Here is a 21,306-nt window from a genome sequence, read left to right as displayed (position 1 = left end):
TGGCGGTTTCTCTCAGAAGTGGGTCCCCCCGGAAACCTGCTGCCGGGGGTTGAATCGGCGCCGCTCGTGGGGGCGCGTATCCCCCCCCACCAGGGGAGTTTTAGCGGACAGACACTGGGCGGAGGTGGCGAACGGGCCCTGGGCTAGGGCGGGACTCGGCTCTTCCTAGTCACCGGAGGCTCCTGCGCAGGGCCCGGAGGGCAGCGCGAGGGAGTGAGGGGGGGAGAGGAGGGAAGATCTGGGCGGCTTGGAGCTCTCAAGGGACGGCGGCAGAACCGAGTCCCGGCCGGAACCATCGGCGGCGGCTGCCGATTCCGAGGGGGAGGCTTTTGGCTGCGACACAACGCGGAAGCCTCTTGGCCGAGAGCAGCTGAGCCCGGCTTGTGGTCCCCGGCCGCCACCATGTCCTCCGACTTCGAGGGCTACGAGCAGGACTTCGCGGTGCTGACAGCGGAGGTCACGGGCCGGATCGGGAAGGTGCCCAAGCTGCTGGGCGGTGCGTGCGGGGGCTGCGAGCCGCGGGGCGGGGGGTAAAATCCGTCACGTGGCTAATTGGACAAACCTCTCGGTTCGTCTCCTAAGCGGTTAACGGGCGAGAAGCCGCCTCCCCGGCTCACGTCTGCTCTGCCCCCCCCCCCCCCGGCTGCAGGTGGGGAGCTGCTCCTGCCTGGACCTGTTCTCCCTACCTGGTGATCTCCACTTGTTAAGAGTGGGGCTTACTGGTTAATAGTCACATCCCTGGGGGGGGAGCAGGGGAAGGCTGGGGGGGGGGGGTGCTGGGGTCGGAGATAGGGGGGGGCTGGTGCAGGGGTTTGGAGCGGGTGCTGAGGTGAGGAGCAAAGGAGGGCTGGTGCCGAGACAGAGATGTTGGCCTCCACTGAGAAGAGGAAGGGGAGGGGCCCTGCTTAGGTGCTACTTTCAGTGCCAGGGCGAGTGTGCTGGACATCTTGGTATCTAGAGGTTGTTGAGATGGTCTGGAGGGGGGTGATATACGAATCACTTTCTACCACTAGCTAGCTGGGGGTTCATACTAGGCCCCACTTCAGTCTTGCTTTGGAGTGTCCTGTCCTCCTTTCCACCTCATGCCAGCTAATAAGGTGGAGATACAGGTGAAACATCTTCAGTGGGTGGAAGTCTGAGCAGCAGCAGATGTTCTGGAACGCAGTCTGTAGGGGTCAGGAAGTGAACAGTAGCTCATTTTGCTCTCAATTCACAAGTGGGAAGGTATTTCCATAACCATGGACACATGCATTTTTTTAAGGCTAGCAGAGACCATTGAGGGCCCTGTTATTTCATCTTCTCTGTAACAAAGTGTAACTTTATTCTTGATATAGAATGTTTTGTTCAACAAGACTTTGCTCGGTGTTTGTACAGCATCTAGCACAATAGGATCCTAATCTGTGAAGTGATGCTATCACAGTACAAGAAGTTGATTTGATTTTTTCTAATTTTCTAACTAATTGGAGGATGATTGGAGAAATACATTAGGAAATAAAAGCTGATGACTTCATCTTTTTTGTTAAAGTTCCTTGGTGTTTAAGAATTCTGTCCCTCTTAGGGTGTGAATCAAGAATATACAAGTGATAGTCTGACTGCTTGAGATAAAAGACACTATCCCCTGACTAATAATGCTTTTCTAGAACTCTAGCATATAGGTGCTAAAACCATTACATATTCTCAACACTGTCTGTTGTCTGAGTTCTAATACATCTCCCCTGGCATGCTGCGTATTTGTAGGCAAACAATCTCTTGACCTCTTTCTCAGTTTTCTTTGGGTGTGCTTTTTTCTGAATTGAGAGAGGGAATCTTGCTTGCCTTCTTCATGTGGGCGTTTGTGAGGATTAATTATTTCAAGACTTGAAAAATATATTTGCTAGTTGTGAGAGCAGTGGGGGCTGAATCTGTCATTTTTTTTTTTGCCAGATTCAACTTTGATTTAAAATCCATTTTATAAAAGAATTGTTGAATCTGTGAAGACCTGTGCTACATATAAACTGGTTCAGCATTATTTTCCTGAGAACTGCAGACAGCTCTCTTATCATTGTGATGTCTTTGCAGGGCTATGGTGGTGATAGGTACATCATAAGAATTGGAGAAAACAGAGTAAGATGGGAGTAAAATACAATTAAAAACATATCGTCTTAAGCAAGTATAAACCTGAACACATTCATGGGGCAGATTTCTTCTTTAGTCACTTCTCAGGGTAAAACTACACTCTAAAATGACTTAATTTTCATATTCTTTCTATTTGAACAATTGACATTTATTCCCAGAAGATTAATGTATTTCTCTAGCCATTCTCCAATGACATTACAAAAATCAAAGCAAGTTGTTCTAAACTTCAATTTTCTTGGTGAAATATTACTGTTTACAATCTAAAATTAAGGATAGAAGATTAACATAGAAAACTTTTAAGATTTAGGGCTTTTGTTGGTAAACCATAATTAAGAAGTTGCAGAGCAAGCTTGTTGAAAGCCATGTGCTACCGATATTTATAATGGAGACCATTTTACACGGTTTCTGGATTAATAATCAGAAACTGCTAATTTCTTACTAATTTTCCTGTTAAGATGAGATGACCATAATCTAGTATACTTACATTCTTTTGACATCACTTGCACTGTCCATGTAAATGTCTTGTATGCATTGTGAGATCCTTATTACTGTGCTGATTGTGTGTGCACAGAAGTGAGATACCGTTGACTTTTATCTGCATATGGTTAGCAGTGGAGGCGATAGACATCTTGTCAGTTTCATTTTCAAACTGAACTTCCAAAAACATTCTTTTTTTTTTTTTTCAAACTGCTGTTAGGCAGCATGGAGAAAGCATTGCTGAGAGGGATGATTCTGACCATTGTTAATACAAACAGGGTGCTCCAGATATATTGACAATTGTTCAGGTGGCTTTGGAGGAGATGTCGCCATAGGAACCATCATGATGCTGTCTGGATGCCGATGGAAGAATAAAACATTGAAACCTGGCAATTATATCTACGAGACATTTTCCTGAATTGGCTTCACTCATTAGAGCACCACTTCTGGACTCAGCCTGCACTGACAGATGGAACAGGATACTGTTGCAGAGCTGACTAGTGCAGTTACTGCAGAACATTAGGATGCAATGGGACGCTTTCCTGGAAAATTGCAGAGGCCTTATTCTAAAGCTGCAGCCTAGGACCCACAACATCTTTCTCTGTGTGGAACAGCATGTGGTCCTCACCCGCTGGAAGCCTCAACACCCTGGATAGCTACTGTCAGAAGCTGACCAATTTGGTGTTGATACATCTGCTGCATCGTAGTCATGGAAGTGTATGCTGTTATTAAGAGGATGCTACTCACTTGGGTAATAAAGCTTGGAGATGATGATGTGTTGAAGACAATTGAGGACTTGTAATACTTGTGGTTTCCATATTGCATAAGGACTACTGATGGAATTCACATGCCTGTTTGTTCCTTATCCCAACATCAGGCAGTGGAGTTCATCAACAGAAAGCGGGAAGTTATCCATGACTATATAAGGCCTTCTCAGTACTCATGGCAGGTTTGTTAACCATAACTAGTCTGGAAAGTGCCACAGCATCAGGATCTTTAGAAACCTAAACATGAACTTTGTCTTCCAAAACCACTATGCACTTTAATGGTATTGTAATTGTATCTGTTATATTAGTTGCCCCACTTCACCCTTCACCTCCATGGTTTGTTAATTCTTTTTCCAGGGTTAACCAGTTACTTGGTAAGCATTAGGCTTACTTGGTAACTGGTTGGACTGACAGCTGCACCATGCTGGAGCAGCCCTGGATACATCAGGCCAGCTGGCCAGATCCCAGTCGTTTCATTGTGGGCAGGTGGGGCCCTGTCTGTGCTTGAGTGGCCCAGGCATGCAGGGCCCTAAATGCAACCCACCAAAGGTTAAATGGTGGAATTGTTAACTGGTTAAAAGATTAAAATTATAACAGATATTTACATCCTTATTCTGGACACTTGTATAGAGAAAAGAGTTGCTTAACCATTCTCTGAGTTTAACTCGAATATAGACCTCCTGAGGTTATAACCTTAGTATAACATAGTAACTGGAGTAGGCATTTTGGAGACTGCTGGGAATGTGGAAGCATCTCCTGAAAAGTCTGATGCTTCAGAGGAAGATGTGCCTTTTGCACAATATCTGAGAGCAAGGGAGAGCCACTCCAAAGGGTGGAAATTGAGACATTAATAAGATTGAACAGCTGAAATGGACGGGAAACACTACCCATACGAGTTGCATTCAGAAGCCAGCATTGTCTTGTAATGCGTGCACTAGGATGGTAATGTGTACGCAGTTAACCTGTAAGCCTGGGCTCATCGATTTAACCCTCACGGTTTTATTTATATATATATATATATATATATATAATATGACACGCACATGCACACACCCCTGCCCCCCCCCCCCACACACACCCTAGAGGCGGGGGGAAGGGAGAGGCGAGAGCCAGCGTGCTTGGGGATCTGCTCCTGTAGAGCCACCTGGGTATCTCTGCCCTGTGCTGCTGCCTCCCTCTGATGAGGGGCATGCAAGAGCCGGCTTAAAAGCTGGTTCCTTGTGTGTCCTCCCTTCCCCCCCCCCCCCCCCCCGCTACGTAACATCCCTAGTGTGCACCAAACTAGATTGCTGTCTTTGTCTAAACAAACATTTAAAAACTGGCTGATCAGTACAAAGTGCTGTATAAAATAAATAGAATTTTGCAGCATGAATGTATGTGCTTCAGTGGGTTGAAGAATGTTATGTCCTACAATTACTGAGTGCTTGAGATGCCTTAGAACAGGGTTGGGGAACCTTTTTTGGGTCGGGGGCCACTGACCCACAAAAAAAAATCAGTCAGGGGGCCTCACACAAGCGAGAAACTGAGCCTCAGTTTGCTGGATCCAGGCAAGCTAGGGGCTGAATCTGGGCCCTGGGCCTGAGGTTTCCCTTCCCTGTCTTAGAATCTATGCAGTGTGAAATGACTAAACTGAAGTGTTCGGTCTACCTCGATTAACTTCACATGTATTAAAATCAAACGTAATTCATGGACATGATCAAATTGTGAGCTTAAGTACATTTTTGATTGGTACGTTCCTTGATAAGTGTTTGGCTACAACACAGTTGCACTGGTGTAATGTGTCTTTTTTATTTTTCTTTGCATGACCACCACCTTGCAGTTCTAAAAGGGGAGGCCGAGGTAGCTGAGGATAGCCAACATCAAGGCACATGGGGAAGGGACGTGACCACATACTTTTCTATATGCACAGGATGGAATATGTTTGGGTGGCAGACTGGCTGAAGGAGGGGAAATTGATTTTCAAACTCCTGCTTGGCACTGATTTGGGCATGTGATGAGTGCTGGAGAAAAGCAGAGTGAGCAGAGGACAGCAGGTGCTGTACAAGAGTGGAATGTGACTGCCCTTTAGTGATAAAATCCTTTAGATACGATGGTGTGCAACCAGTCCCTGGAAGACACAAGCCTGTTTGGGGTTAGGGGGATATGGCCAGAGGACAAATAATTATAGACCACTAAATTTCTGGAATGAAGTGCCTTCCCCAGAATTGTCACTGTTGTTGGGTTTTTTTTGGTTGGGTTGTGTGGGTCTTTTGGTTGGTTGGTTTGCTTTGTTTTTGTTGTTTTTGGTCTAGGTTTCATGGGACATCATCTTACACTCCTGTTTTTTGTTTGGTTTTATATGAGCGCCACACAGGCTTTTTTTGTTTGTTTGTTTGTTTTTTAAATGTGTGTATCCTCACAACAGCCCTATAAAGTAGGAAAGTGGTTTTTACAAAGGGGAAACCGAAGCACCAAGTGACTTTAGTGAGTATTGACATGGCAAAAAAAGACCTGTGTCAGAGAGTCTCCAAGCCTGGGTCAGCTGTCTTGGGCTGGACAGCTAAGGATAGCAGAGTGGATTGTTCAGGCTGGAACTGGGATCCGATACCCTTCCCTTCAATGAGTTTCAGGTCCTGGGCTCCAGCCTGAGTCCAAACATCTACAGTGCTATTTTTAGCCTCACAACATGCGCCCCAGTCCTTTGACCTGGGTTCTGAGACTCTCTGCCCAGGAACTCTCTCAAAGTCATGCAGGAAGCCTGCAGTGGAGCAGAAGCTGAATCCAGATCTTGGACTACCCACTAGGTATGTAGAAGTGTACACATGGAAATAGCTAACTGATGAGCCTTGGCTCATGGGTTAACCTTCACAGTTCCATGCACACACGCACTCCCACACTTCTGCCTCTGTATCAGGCAAGGGGCAGGTGGTACCACATGATGAAGCAAGAAAAGATCATTTGTGGATGCAAGCCAATTCATGCTGAAAAACCTAAAGCTGTACTGTAAAAACTGTTTTGCAAACAAAAAGCCTCTGACATCATTGTACGGAGGAAATGTTGGAGTTAATTAGCGTTCTGTTTTTTTGATCGGCTATGATAACCAGCCAGGACAGTCCTATTTTTCTGCAATGGTGACAATGAAAGAGTGCTTTAGAATGAGACTGGCCGGGGAGAGGAAGTTTGGGAGTTTTGCCATTAGTTTAGTTGGACCTGGGTTGTCACTGCTTAGTAGAGTTTTGCCTAATGTTAGAGACTTGCTGAAAACTAGAAAGGCCTTCTGCTGTAGTGGTTGTTTCTGAAGACTGGCTGGGATGTCCTTTTCAGGGAATCTGGCATGCTGACTTCTCTAAAGGAGACACTGATGTCATCTGTAGCAGTGTGGATAGTTCTTAACTGGCTTTTGCCTTTTTAAATTTTGTGTTATGGATTTAATTAACGCTTTATTGTACAGTTGATACATTAGCTTTGCATGCATGCCTGTGTCATGTTGCTGTGTAGTGGATGATCCACTCCTGTGTAGTTATTAGTAATACTAGTAACAAGTAGTGTTAGTAACTTAGCTCTGGTGTCAAAAGCCTCTTGACTCTCACCTTCCTCCTCATTACCTGCCTCCTTACTTCCTGCCTGTTCCGGAGCACAGGGCAGCAGCTGGCTTTCCAGGAATGGTACTGGGAGCAGCGTGTAACCATTTGGCTCATGCATGTTGGTTACTCATTTAAATGGCTACACTCTTACATCCCTGGAATGAACTTGTGTTCACACTCTGTGTACCATTGTAATCAACTTTGCACAAGACTTGTCACGTAAGGCATTTGAAAACTCAAAAATTGCTGATAAATAATATGGCAAAATCTGTCTACCCACATGATGTGTAAAGTTATGAACTGTAATGCTCTGTACAAGAAAGTTTCATGCTTTATATCATTAACACTTAGACTTTGAATAAGATTTATGAAAACTATGTATCATGTAAGGTGTCAATGGAAAAGTTATGGTTTGTTAAGCATGGTTAACTGTTTATATGCATGTATAATCTTTGTATATGAAGTTTATGAATATTGGCTGTATGCTGGTATCTTAAATCTGTGTTAGTATTCCTGGATGACACCATCTAGATAAATGTACATCACGCACGGACAGCTATGTACTGATGGCCCATCAAGTGCACACAGCTCACACAAGGGGCCATAGAAAAAATTCATCTGGCCCAGATAGCTCTTCTTGAGGATGCCTCAGACAGCAAGGGGCCAATGGCCACCCAATGTAAATTGGCAAACTGTGATATGCTTGTGTGACCCTGAACTCCATCTTGAGCTGGTAACTTTCTGCACACTGAGACTATGGACTTCATTTGGGACAGTATGTTTACATATCAATGGTAGAAGATGTAAAAGACACCTGATACATCTCCATGTTGCCTCTTTCCTTCCCTAATTGCCTGAACTATGACTTTACAACTGAAAAGAGCATCTTAAACGATAGACTGGAGAGACCTTCCAATCTTTAGGAATTTACCAGAGACACTTTACAAGCCAGAGTCTGTTCCACCACTGCTATAAACCTGATATAAGGACTTTGAAATCATTTGTATGCATATGATCTATTAATCATTTATAACTTCTTTTACTAATAAATACTAGTATATTGAGGACTGGCTGACAGCGTGATATTTGGGCAAGATCTTATGATTCATATTGCCTTATGTGTTCGATCCTCTGGGATTAGGAAGAACTTCACATGATTAATAAGGTTTTCATTAACCCCTCAACGTATTAGACTTGTTTATAGATGAGAGACAAGGCATGGATTGGATAAGGGGGATTGTCTGGTTTCTGGTTAGCTAATATGGAGCTGCAGACACTGTTTTGTTCCCAGTTTTGGGAATTGTCTGGTTCTTGCAATCTGCCCTGAGTGCAGCATTTGCAGTATGGTCCATCCCAGGTACCCAGTCACATGGACATACACTGAAATCAGGAGTGGAGTGTGTTACTCATATAAGAGTGGGGAGTGGTTAAACAAGTTAACCAAGACAAAGGGCTAGTGCCCCAGTCAGGGGTCATCAATGTAGTAATAGGCACTTTTTTTTTTTTTTTTTTTTTTTGCGCCACAAGGAGGGGAAGGGACAAAGATCTGCATCTTTTCAAAGAAACAACATGGAATGTCCTTCAAGCAGGAAATGCATTTGAAGGAGGGATTAAAAACTATTAAAAGGAGGGACAAACACCATAAGGTGGTACTCTTCCTCTGCTCCTCCCCCTTCCCTTCCCCTCCACTCCCCTCCCCACTCCACCATTCATCTTACTCATTTAACCTGAAGAGACAAGAAAGAATCATTGAACTCTGGGAGAGATTGGTCAATAAGTGTTAGGACCGTGTGATAAACTTTACTTTACTTTGGCACTAAAGTTTTAAGCATTTCTGGATTTTATGTCTCTTTGCTTGTACTCACAATCTGTCTCTCTATAGTTAATACATTTGTTTTATTTTTTTTCATCTAATCCAGTGTTTTTAAGTTGAAGTGTCTGGGTAACTCCACTTAGATGGTAATTGTGTGTATATTTTTACCTTAAAGAAATAATGGAGTGTAACAAACAGGGTTGGCACTCACCTCGCACAAGCGCTCCTGTTTTGCCGAGTGCAGGTTCTTGCACTCCCTCCATCTTAAAAGCCTTGCTGCTGTTCAGCCCTCTGGCTAACTCTTTGTGTGATAACAAACCCCTTCTGGGTTACTCCTCTAACAGGGACTCATCCCAGTGTCCTCTGTAGAGTCTCTCTGTTTGATGCCGTTCCTTCAGTTTGTTGTCCCACTCTGAACGAGAGTGGTGCCTCAAGGGCTTCCCCTCCTGGAGACAACTCCTCGGCCCTTAGCTCAGGGCTACCTTCAAGTCCATCAGTCTTTCAGGAGCTCTCCAGTGGGAGCTGTCCCTGCTTCTGCCAGCCAGCCACCTCTGACCTTCTCCCTTCCAGGACTGGGCTGTAACTTGAGCTGCCTCTAGTCCTGCAGCTTCTTTTGTAGTCCCATTTGGCTCTTGATTGGCTGGTTTCTTCCTACCCACTTTAGCTGCCTGGATGATTTCTCTATAGCCCTTGTGACTTTAGGGACTAGCCCCGTTACGTGGACTTAATATTTTTGTACTGCCCAGGAGAATGTTGGACAGTACGTGACAAACATTTCTGGGATAAAACTAGACTGGGAGTGTGTATAACCAAGGCTAATGAAGGCCAGAGTGTAACGCAAGTGTGGCTGGCAAGCTGCAGCCACTCTCTCACCCTCAGGGTGTGACTTGCATGCTGCAAGGCTGTTTGAGAGTGGTCCTGGTGGGAGCTACTATCAGCGGCATCAAAATTGCAGGGCAATAGTGACACTGGACTGGGTTGCATTATGGTATGTCACAATTACATTAAGTTTACACCAGAAATAATCCTTTGTGTCAGATACTCAGGACTGGCACAAATAATATGTGTGTTTTTGTTTATACATTGGAAAGAGCAAACTTCTATTTCTCTCTTCATAATTCTATTTTAGATGAGAAGAAGCAGATGGTTGCTAATGTGGAGAAGCAGCTAGAAGAAGCAAGAGAGCTGGTATGTCACAGAATTTACTATGTTATATGAAAGTTCCGATGGAACAAATAAATACAATACCATTAATGTAATGTTCAACAGATGTTTAGAAATGTTCTATCTATAATACAAGCAGGAATTGTATCAAATGTTAGAGGGTGTGAAGTTTTTTTGTTGGGGTGTGTGTGTGGTGGTGGGGGTTTTTTTTTTGGGGGGGAGGGGTATCTGGGCAGGTTGGACCTCCCTGGTTTGGTTCCTTTTGGACCTGAGCAGTCTCAGACCAGGGAGTTTGCCGGACCATTAGAGGTCAGAGCTTCCCCTGTTGGTTGCCCGGCTCCCGTGCTCCTCTCTTTCGGACCTTTGCCCGGCTGCTGGCCCCCATAACGCTTTCCTGGTATTGCTCCCCACACTGCTGCCCACTCACTGCCCCAGCCAGGACCACTTGGCCGCTGCCGGCCCCACTGCTGCAGGGTGTTACCAGGGGTTCCCAGCTGGGGCCGTTCGGCACCCCTTGCCCTTCTGCTGCCAGGTATTCCCCAGCCAGGGCGCCCAGATGCTCTGCTGCTTGGGCCGGCTTCACTGCCACTCGGGATTCCAGCTGCCCATCTCTGCTGGCCCCATTTCAGCTCGAGGGTTCCCCAGCAGAGTGCCTGGTCACTCCGGCCCTGCTGCCACCAGGGGTTTGCCAGGATTCCTGGTTGGGTCCATCCAGCCGCAGATAGCCCCACTGCTGCCAGGGGTTCTCCAGATGGGGTGGGAGCTTCAAAGATGCCACCTGGCCCAGCTGGGGCTCCCCAGCCCCTGTGTTGCTCCCACCTTTGGTGCAGCAACATCCGTGGCCCTGCCGGACGATGGATGCTGGCACCATTGGAAGATCTTAAAATGCTATGGGAATTCTAATTAATATGAACTGCCTAATACTCCTGTGAAGTAGATTACCCATTTATTACACAAGAGATTAACTGAGGCACAGAGCTGTTAAGTGAGGTGCCCGAGATCTTATTGTGACTTGATGATGATACTGGATGTGGATCATAGAAGAAATTGCCTAGATACCACATATACTTGATTCAAAGTGTTCTGCAGAGACACCATCTTCCAATAAACCGTTGTGGGGTTTCAAAGTATTCCCGTTCTTGACAGTCATATTTCTTACAAATTCTGCACTATTTTTATCATAAAAAGGAAAATACCAATGTTAGAAAATTAAACAATGGATTTCAGGTGGTAAATATCCAAATGCGTGGCTTGTGTGTGCCCAGAATTTCAGAGCAGTTATTTATTGTTTGTATTCCTGCAGCAAGTTATGTAAAGGGGAGGGGGAATAAAGAGGGAAAAAGAGAGAAATTCTGCTTGTGATGACATCCACGGATGCAAGACTACGTAAGAATATACATGCTTTTTCTAATGTTTAAGTTGATATCAAAATGAGGGGAATGTAATCTTAGTGTTTCATCAAAGTATGACCTTTTTCCTCTTAATATGTTGCACCTTGTGGAAGAGGTTTGGAGCATTTCAACTGAAAATGTATACAAGTCTTACTGCATATTCCTTGCCTATAGGTTAAGGGCTGAGTTCTGCTTTTGACTGTGTACATGTGATTTCCACTAACTTTATTGGAGGGCCCGTACTTGCTTCTGATGGCTGAAATTTACCCTTATTCTCACGAATTCTCAAGCCAGGAAAAGTCAGGGAAGCACCTAATTGTTTGGACTATTTTCCCCATTGCTAATCTTCCCCAGTTTTTATAAGCCTCTTGGTTGAATTCTAGTAATTACTCAGTAAGGCGCTTCTTCATCGAAAGAGAAATACATTTTTCTTTTGGCAAGTATGGCAAGATACAAGTGTTATGGTTCCTCTTTGCCTAAATGTCTGGGTTGTAGTTGAAGTTGTGGCTGAGACGATAATGAGATTTGGCTGCTATTCAACTCCAATTGAGGTTGTTTTTTTTAGTTCACTTGTGGGGGGTTTGGTCTCCCTGTTACAACTGGATTGAGTTTGATCTGCAGGTTTCTAAAATATAGTTTGAGCATTAGGCTCTGAAGATGAACTTAGTGATTCATTCCTAATCTTTTTTTTGGCATCACAGAAACTTGGTGGGATAATACACATTGTTGGGATGGAAGGGTATAGCTTGCTCAGGAAGGATAGACAGGGAAAAAAGGGAGGAGGTGTTGCCTTATATGTACACACTTGGACTGAGGTGGAGATGGACATCAGAGACGGAAGTGTTGAGAGTCTCTTGGTTAGGCTTAAAGGGGTAAAAAAACAAGGGTGATATCGTGTTAGGAGTCTACTACAGGCCACCTATCCAGGTGGAAGAGGTGGATGAGGCTTTTTTTAAACAACTAACAAAATCATCCAAAGCCCAAGATTTGGTGGTGACGGGGGACTTCAACTATCCAGATATATGTTGGGAAAATAACACAGCGGGGCACAGATTATCCAATAAGTTCTTGGACTGCATTGCAGACAACTTTTTATTTCAGAAGGTTGAAAAAGCTACCGGTTGAAAAGCTGTTCTAGGTTTGATTTTAACAAATAGGGAGGAACTGGTTGAGAATTTGAAAGTGGAAGGCAGTTTGGGTGAAAGTGATCATGAAATCATAGAGTTCACAATTCTAAGGAAGGGTAGAAGGGAGAACAGCAAAATAGAGACAATGGATTTCAGGAAGGTGGATTTTGGTAAGCTCAGAGTTGATGGGTAAGGAAGGTCCCATGGGAATCAAGACTGAGGGGAAAAACAACTGAGGAGAGTTGGCAGTTTTTCAAAGGGACGTTATTAAGGACCCAAAAGCGAGCTATACCGCTGCATAGGAAAGATAGAAAATATGGCAAAAGACCACCTTGGCTTTACCAGGAGATCTTGCATGATCTAAAAATAAGAAGAGTCATATAAAAAATGGAAAGTAGGACAAATTACAAAGGATGAATATAGGCAAATAACACAGGAATGCAGGGGCAAGATTAGAAAGGCAAAGGCACAAAAGGAGCTCAAACTAGCTACAGGAATAAAGGGAAACAAGAAGATGTTTTTATAAATACATTAGAAGCAAGAGGAAGACCAAGGACAGGGTAAGCCCACTGCTCAGTGAGGAGGGAGAAACAGTAACAGGAAACTTGAAAATGGCAGAGATGCTTAATGACTTATTTGTTTCGGTTTTCCCCAAGAAGTCTGATGAAGGAATGCCTAACATAGTGAATGCTAGTGGAAAGGGAGTAGGTTTAGAAGATAGAATAAAAAAAGGACAAGTTAAAAATCACTTAGAAAAGTTAGATGTCTGCAAGTCACCAGGGCCTTTTGAAATGCATCCTAGAATACTCAAGGAGCTGATAGAGGAGAATAGCCTCTAGCTATCATCTTTGGAAAATCATGGGGGACAGGAGAGATTCCAGAAGACTGGAAAAGGGCAAATATAGTGCCCATCTATAAAAAGGGAAATAAGAACAACCCAGGAAACTACAGACCAGTTTAACTTCTGTGCCAGGAAAGATAATGGAGCAAGTAATTCAGGAAATCATCTGCAAACACTTGGAAGGTGGTAAGGTGATAGGGAACAGCTAGGATGGACTTGTAAAGAACAAATCATGTCAAACCAATCTGGTAGCTTTCTTTGATAGGTTAACGAGTCTTGTGGATAAGGGAGAAGAGGTGGATGTGGTATACCTAGACTTTAGTAAGGCATTTGATACTGTCTCGCATGATATTTTTATCAATAAACTAGGCAAATACAACTTAGGTGGGTGCATAACTGGCTGGATAACCGTACTAAGAGAGTAGTTATTAATGGTTCACAATCTTGCTGGAAAGGTATACCCAGAGGGGTTTCGCAGGGGTCTATTTTGGGACTGGCTCTGTTTAATATCTTCATCAACGATTTAGATATTGGCATAGAAAGTACGCTTATTAAGTTTGCAGATGATACCAAGCTTGGAGGGGTTGCAACTGCTTTGAAGCATAGGGTTAGAATTCAAAATGATCTGGACAAACTGGAGAAATGGTCTGAGGTAAACAGGATGAAGTTTAATAAGGAGAAATGCAAAGTGCTCCACTTAGGAAGGAACAATCAGTTTCACACATACAGAATATGAAGCGACGGTCTAGGAAGGAGTACGACAGAAAGAGATCTAGGGGTTATAGTGGACCGCAAGCTGAATGAGTCAACAGTGTGATGCTCTTGCAAAAAAGCAAACATGATTCTGGGATGCCTTAACAGGTATGTTGTGAGCAAGACATGAGAAGTCATTCTTCCGCTCTACTCTGCTCTGGTTAGACCTCAGTTGGAGTATTGTTTCAAGTTCTGGGCACCGCATTTCAAGAAAGACGTGGAGAAATTGGAGAGGGTCCAGAGAAGAGCAACAAGAATGATGAAAGGTCTAGAGAACATGACTTATGAAGGAAGACTGAAAGAATTGGGTTTGTTTAGTTTAGAAAAGAGAGATTGAGGGGGGACATGATAGCAGTTTTCAGGTACCTAAAAGGGTGTCATAAGGAGGGGGAGAAAATTTGTTCATCTTGGCTCTGAGGAGAGAACAAGAAGCAATGGGCTTAAACTGCAGCAAGGGAGGTTTAGGTTGGACATTAGGAACCTTACTGTCAAGGTGGTCAAACACTGGAATAAATTGCCCAGGGAGGTTGTGGAATCCCCATCTCTGGAGATATTTAAGAGTAGGTTAGATAAATGTCTATCAGGGATGGTCTTGGTCAGTACTTGGTCCTGCCATGAGGGCAGGGGACTGGACTCGATGACCTCTCAAGTTCCCTTCCAGTCCTGGTATTCTATGATTCTATGAAGTGATTATTCCAGTTCCCCAGTTAGTGCTTCTTATGAGCACTAATACTGAGTTCTGTCTAAACTGTATGGCTGTGTCTACACTGGCATGAATTTCTGGAAATGCTTAAAACGGAATACTATTCCGTTTTCAGTTTTTCCGGAAAAGGAGCATCTACATTGGCAGGCTGCTTTTCCAGAAAAGCCCTTTTTCTGGAAAAGCGTCTGTGGCCAATGTAGATGTACTTTTCCGGAAAAGAGCCCTGATCGCCATTTTCACGATCGGGGCTTTTTTCCGGAAAAGACTACTGGGCTGTCTACACTGGCCCTTTTCCGGAACAGTGTTCCGGAATAAGGACTTATGCCCGAGTGGGAGCAGAATAGTTTTTCCGGAATAGCAGCTGATTTTGTACAGTAGAGCGTCGTTGCTTTTCCGGAAATTCAAGGGCCAGTGTAGACAGCTCGCAGCTTATTCCGGAAAAGCGGCTGATTTTCCGGAATAAGTGGCCCAGTGTAGACACAGCCCAAGTGCTCCAGTGATGAGACTTTTTGTTCTATATCCTATATAGTTTAATGATATTGTGGAAATGCTTTTTTTATGCTTGAGCATGGAGGTACAAGCAAATATGTAGTGGTCATTTATCTAGCAGGAGCCTTTGTTCCACAGTCAGATCCTACCTGTAGCTAGAACCATGGGCAGGGAGTTTGGAGATTTGGGGTCAGTACATGACTCGGCCATAAATTTTCTCTGTGGTCCTGAGAAAGTTACTAAAAATCAGTCTCTCTCCTTGTTCAAAAATAGGGATTTTATTTCCTTGCCTCATGTTCCAAAGCTAAATTAAATGATATTTAGGTTTGATATTATGATAATTGGAGCAATGCAAATATGTAACAGACCTTCTGTCTTCCCTTCTCTCTCTCACAGTATTGGTACAAGGCAGTTACAAATTTTTCGTATTTGGTTTTCTTGGCCAAGTAATTCTCTGCCATTGCTTGTTGAAAATGAGCAGAAATTGACTTAATAGCTTTTTTTTTATTCTCCTTGTGTTATAATAAATACAAATTTGAGAAATCTTCTCCCTCCCCCCGATTTAAAAAGAAAATCCTCCTTTAACGTTCTCATCCTAATGATCTTCATTTAATTAATGTGCTTCATCTTGCTTTCATGCTTTTTGTTTTTAGATCTCATTGCTAATACTACCAGACAGGTACTTAATGCAATTATTGGCTTTAAGCAATTACCTAACATGTCAATGATTAATGCCACATTTTTCTTTTAACAGTCATTGTGAACAAAAATTGCTAGTAACAACTGATTTGAAAAGTTTCCTTTTTAAACTAAAGGCTACAATAGAAAAGCAAAACAAACCACTGACATAAATTGCTACCACGTGTACTCTTGGTATACAGATTTGCTAAGTTGTATTTTCTAGTGAAAACATTGTCATTGGGCAAAATTTTTCTGGTTTAATTCACTTTATTTTGGTTTGTTCTTGGTAACAGAATTTGTTGGCAATACCTGAAGTTATTGGAAGCCTAAGAGTTAATTGTGTTAACACATGTTTTTGGCTTTTTAACTGTGCCAGAGCACAATGCCAATGCTGGAATTTAGTTGATTTAGGCTATATAGTTTTTCAGCCTCTTACACTCCTTTAACAAGTATGTGATCTAAAATTATTGATAGCTGAAGTAAAATATTGTAATTTTAACTACTGTACCTATCTGTAGCACCTGAATGCTATTTGATGGTGTTTATGCTTTCCAAATATCAAGATAGTCCAGTTTTGGTACCACATGACAGGTAAGATGTGGGCAAGTTAGGAAGAGTCCAGAAGAGAACAACAGAAATATGTCAGCTTTTTGAAAACTTTTATCATGACAAAAGGTTAAATTGGGCATGTTTGCTCTGGAGAAGTTTGAAGAGAAACCTTATAAATCTTCGAATGGGTTCAGGGATTATCAGTTGTTTTGTCCTACTTTCAGGAGACACAGAAGTAATGAACTTAATCTGGAGCAAGGGATATTTAAATTAGATGAGTGCTTTTCAACCTTTCATGTTTGTGGACCAATTTATAAGCTTTGAATGGAGTTGTGGATCCTTTTAGAAATTTTAGACATAGTCTGTCAAGCTCCAGGAGATCATAGGCCACAGATTGAAAACCACAAGGATACATATTAGGAAAAGCTCCTAGCCTCTGGAATAGGATTCCAAGGGAGGCTGTGGGATCGCCATAATTGGAGATTTTCAGGAAAAGATGGGACAAACCCCTACCAGGGGATGGTTTAGGTTATTTGATATGCCTCAGATCAGATTTGATGACTTAGAAGTTTCCTTCTAGACCTACATTTCTGTGATATGTGAGAATGAAGAGGTTCTCTTTGCGAAGCACAAGAGATAGAATGTATGTTAGTACTTCATTTATGTATGCACCTTATTTCTGTAGATATAACCTGATTGGATAGTAAACAGATCTCATGTTTAATAAAGTTGTGTTTCAGCGAAGGCCAAAGTACAGGTTGAACCTCTTCCTCTAGCACCGTGTAGCCTGGCATGATTTAGTTACTCACATGTTGACTTTTCATGATTGTGCCCAAGTTTCCTTTGGTCTCATAAAGCAGTGGTTCCCAACCTTTTTTAATACCGTGGACTGGCAAATCCATTTGCAAACTTTTGGTGGACTGGTAACTTTGATTTGAATACTTGCATATTCACTATGCAAAAACCATTTGTATATTCATTATGCAAAAACCATTTGCATAAAATCAAAGCCCCAGCTCCGAGAGGTGCCACAAACAGCCCCCTCTGCCTTGCCTCCAAGGGAGCATGCACCTATCCAACATGCAAATGCCACACGCATTTGCTGCCCATCCCAAACCACATTTAAGGAACTGCAGCTAATGTCTACATCATGAGTTTTTTGTGGCTGAAAAGTTGTGATATCTTATGCCTCTCCGGGACAGGCGCAAAAAGAAATGTCAGAAAATATGCTAATGATATCTTGCAACTTATGCTATTGAGTCCCTCAGCATATTTTCTGCTCAAAAACTCAGTGTAGACAAAGCCTGTGAGATCATCATATGGTAGAAGGAGAGGGATGGTGTTTTCAAACCCTGCATCGGATCTAGCTGGGAGCCAAACACTCAGTCCGAGACAAGGAGAGAAAAATACACACAGATTTTATCTTGAAAGTTTTGCATGGGAAGGTTTCTTATCTGCCCAGCCAGCTCCCTCCATTGACACCAGTCTTGCTCCTGCCCTGCCATAAAGGAGCAGGCAAGGTGGGGGTGGACACAGCACTGCTTAGAAAACGGGGATCCTCCTTTGCCAAGACACACAGTTCGAGTCTGGAGCTGGGAGAGCAGAGTCAACAGGAGGAGAGGGAGGGGGCAGGGAGAGAGGCAATGGGATTTATAAAGGAGCTTCAGGTGCTTAACAGCAAGGAGCCAGCTGAGTCCCCTTCGCGCGAGAGAGGAGGGGAAAGAAGCCCAATGCAAGAACACAGAGAGGGGAGAAGTAGAAGGGAACGCAGGTTGGGCGCCCTTGCTGCTCTGTGCCCATCTTTGCATGAGGCAGGGGAAGGTCCAGTCCCAGACCAGCTCTACGGCTTGAGCTCAAGGCTTTCTGTGTTGCATGTTTTCGTGCCGCCTTGTGTGTGCTGCCTCCCCTTAAGGGCACCCAAACCTTTGGTACCCTGAATTTTCAGGAGTCCTATGCACCAACGTGTGTTTTGAATGCCTAAAGATGTCCCAGGAATCCTTGGACATCCTTATGCTGGTGATTGGGTGTGATCTCTCAACCCTTGTTTTCTCATGGAGGCCAAGATGGCACATCTTTTTCCACGCCTCATAGCCATTCCATCGCACAGCTAATTTACATACACAGTCACCCTCACCTGAGGGTGAGATGGTTTGTAGTGAGCTGTGGGGGAACTACTGGCTGGCAGAATCAACATTTGGAATTTTATTCTGCCCATATTGTCCAAGTAGCTGGCAGCCAAACACTCAAATGAGATCTGTAACCTTCCCTCAATATGCTGTTTAATCCCCTCCTTAAAGTCCCCTGAAAGTAATGATGAAGGAAGCATAGAAGTTAAGGATTATTGCAGAAATGTGTTGGGATTGAAAAACAAATGGATGTTGTATGAAGGAAAGAGAAAGCAACTTCAGCTTTGAACCAGGGACTGTTTGCATGTTAGGCAAACATGATAACCACTACACCCCAGAAACCAGTTGCTGGTGTGTTTTGGGCCCTTTTCTAAAGCTTTCTGTGTAGCCAGGGCACCAGACAGTTTCCCTTTGGAAAACAAAAAAAACAGAGGGTCATCTGATAAGTAGTAATATTTTATGTGGTACCAAAATGATGAGGAATTTAATTTATGCTCAAAAAAGCACACGTGCAAAGAGCTGCCAAAAATAAACATTCACTGGGCAGATATTATCCAGAATGTAAACCTGGGTCATTTCTCCAAAGAGGTTGCTGGTAGAGAATCTGATGGATGTGAACATAAGAACGAACGGAGAGGGAGAAGGATCAGTCTCAGAAAATTACTGTCTTCCAAAGGCAGCTGATATGTCACCAACTCAAGTGATCCAAAGTAGCACAATCCTATCAGCCCAAAGACTCACATTTAACTCAATTGATTCGAATCAAGACCTTATTAACCAGAAATGTATCTTGGTCTGCACAGTGCATTTAGTGATAATTACTGTGGCCGGGATAGGATTTCAGAGATGCTATATAGGCTACTGAGAGCTGCTTACACTAAACTCTCAATAAACACAACGAACTTTGGTGAGGGCTGTGTGGGAGTGGTATAAGATTTTGTTCCAAGTAAATAATCAGTGGCAGAGAACTCAGATCATGGTAATTTTATAACTAAAATTCTGATAACTAAAGAACACATGCTAAGATTTGTACCAGAAATAGGAAGGAATATTGTGCTATGTGGTCTTCTAAGCTTACTGTGATCTAGTCCTAAAATTTGTTAGCCAATGGGTGAGTAGGTTAAATTGAAACACATGTGACTCAAGGGATCTAGCTGTATTTTCCAAATGTCTAAATTTATAATCTGTTATTAAATAAGAGCAGACAGTAATACTGCTGTTCTGGGAAAGATTCTGAACAGCTGTCCCAATCTGTTGCACTGACAGTCTCTCCTGGGATTATAAGTTGTATACCTTTGCTTTAGCTTCCATTGCAGTATGATTGAACAAATAATAGTAGGGTGAGATATACTCTTTAAGTTTACCTGTTAGGATTTTTTATGCTTTTCAAGAATAAATGTTGAAATCTAGCTCGGCTCAGTTTCCTTGGAAGACCAATATAATACCTGTGTAAGAAAATATATTAAAACAAGGGATCGTTAACAAGGAGCAATGTTTACAATATTTAATATGAAATCAAACAACCATGTATTAATTAGTAATACAAGAATTAAAAAAAAAATTAAGATCAGAGTTTTAGAAATCTGCAGCACTCCAAAAATATCTGTTAAAAGAATCTTTTTCTTTTTTACCTTAAGCCATTAACACCTATGTAAACATTATTAGACATCTTCAGAGGGGTAGCTGAGTTACTCTGAAACAGGAAAAACTTATAACAGCCAATGGTCTGGTAGCACTTTAAAGATTAACAAAACATGTAGATGGTATCTTGAGCTTTCGTGGGCACAACCCACTTCTTTGGATGACTGGAGTGTTGGGTCTCCAGAACCAAGAACATCCAACACTCCAGTCATCTGAAGAAGTGGGCTGTGCCCACAAAAGCTCATGATACCATCTACATTTTTTTGTAAGTCTTTAAAGTGCTTCCAGACTACTTGTTTTTATTTGAAATGTAATCATGCAAATGTCCTGGCACATACCCACCCCATGCAGCCTCTTCCCTCCTCCCAACCTATCTAGAGAAAAAGGACTGCAGCAAGTGAGTCAGGCTCTCCCCCAAAAGCCCCCCCCCCCATTTCTACCTCACTGCACAGATGCCAGCACCCACCACTAACAAATCACTGGGTACAAGCTTCTCTCTGCTGTTAGACTTTACTACTACTATTTAGTGCTTCTCACTGCATCTCAGATTGCTTCTCAGTCTTTTTTTTAATATGTTTATCCATAGCACCCCTGCAAAGTTGGCAGGTTTTTAGAAACCCTATTTTTACAGAAAGGTAACTGATGCACAGAAAGGCTAAGTGATTTGCCCACGGTGATATAAGAAGTCTTTGGTGGGGCTGAAAATTTAAATTTGAGTCTCCTAAGTCCTAGGCTAGAACCACTGGACCAAATAACTGGTAAAATAGAATTGGTCAAAATCCCTTTGAAAAAAAGTTGCTTGACAGATAGAAATTCACTTCGAGGTGTTAATGATTATAGTCTGGGAAAGCTACTCCAAAACTAGAGAAACAAGACCAGCTTAAAATTGAAACAGCAATATAGTCAATCACATTGCACCCTCTAGAACAGGTGACTGTAAAATGACTCCCCAGATCATTGCCACTTCTACTGTTCAAAATTTCCTGACAAAATCCATTTAAAATTACAAAAAATCTGCAAAGTGGGATATTTCTTACCTTGCTGCGGGAAGTAAACCTCATGTCCTCTTAAATGAAGTGAGGGAGAAAACTCAACAATTCCTTATC

The 21,306-nt window shown here is 43.0% G+C and overlaps 1 protein-coding gene across 6 annotated transcripts in view; it reads left to right on the top strand.

Moving 5' to 3' along the window:
- The first annotated feature begins 53 nt into the window (after positions 1-53).
- Positions 54-21,306, top strand: part of VTI1A (vesicle transport through interaction with t-SNAREs 1A) — a 444,836-nt gene continuing 423,583 nt past the window's right edge. For all 6 annotated transcript variants that reach the window (XM_075935463.1, XM_075935464.1, XM_075935465.1 and 3 more), the window contains exons 1-2: positions 54-496; positions 9,865-9,923. In XM_075935463.1, coding sequence (XP_075791578.1) covers positions 403-496; positions 9,865-9,923 — 153 coding nt within the window. In that variant the 5' untranslated portion in view covers positions 54-402. The remainder of the gene's footprint in view (positions 497-9,864; positions 9,924-21,306) is intronic.

This window comes from Pelodiscus sinensis, chromosome 8 (genome assembly GCF_049634645.1).
Source record: "Pelodiscus sinensis isolate JC-2024 chromosome 8, ASM4963464v1, whole genome shotgun sequence".
NCBI classification, from domain to species: Eukaryota; Metazoa; Chordata; order Testudines; family Trionychidae; genus Pelodiscus; species Pelodiscus sinensis.
Note: the sequence above shows the minus strand (reverse complement) of the source record. Positions and strands in the feature narration are given on the sequence as shown.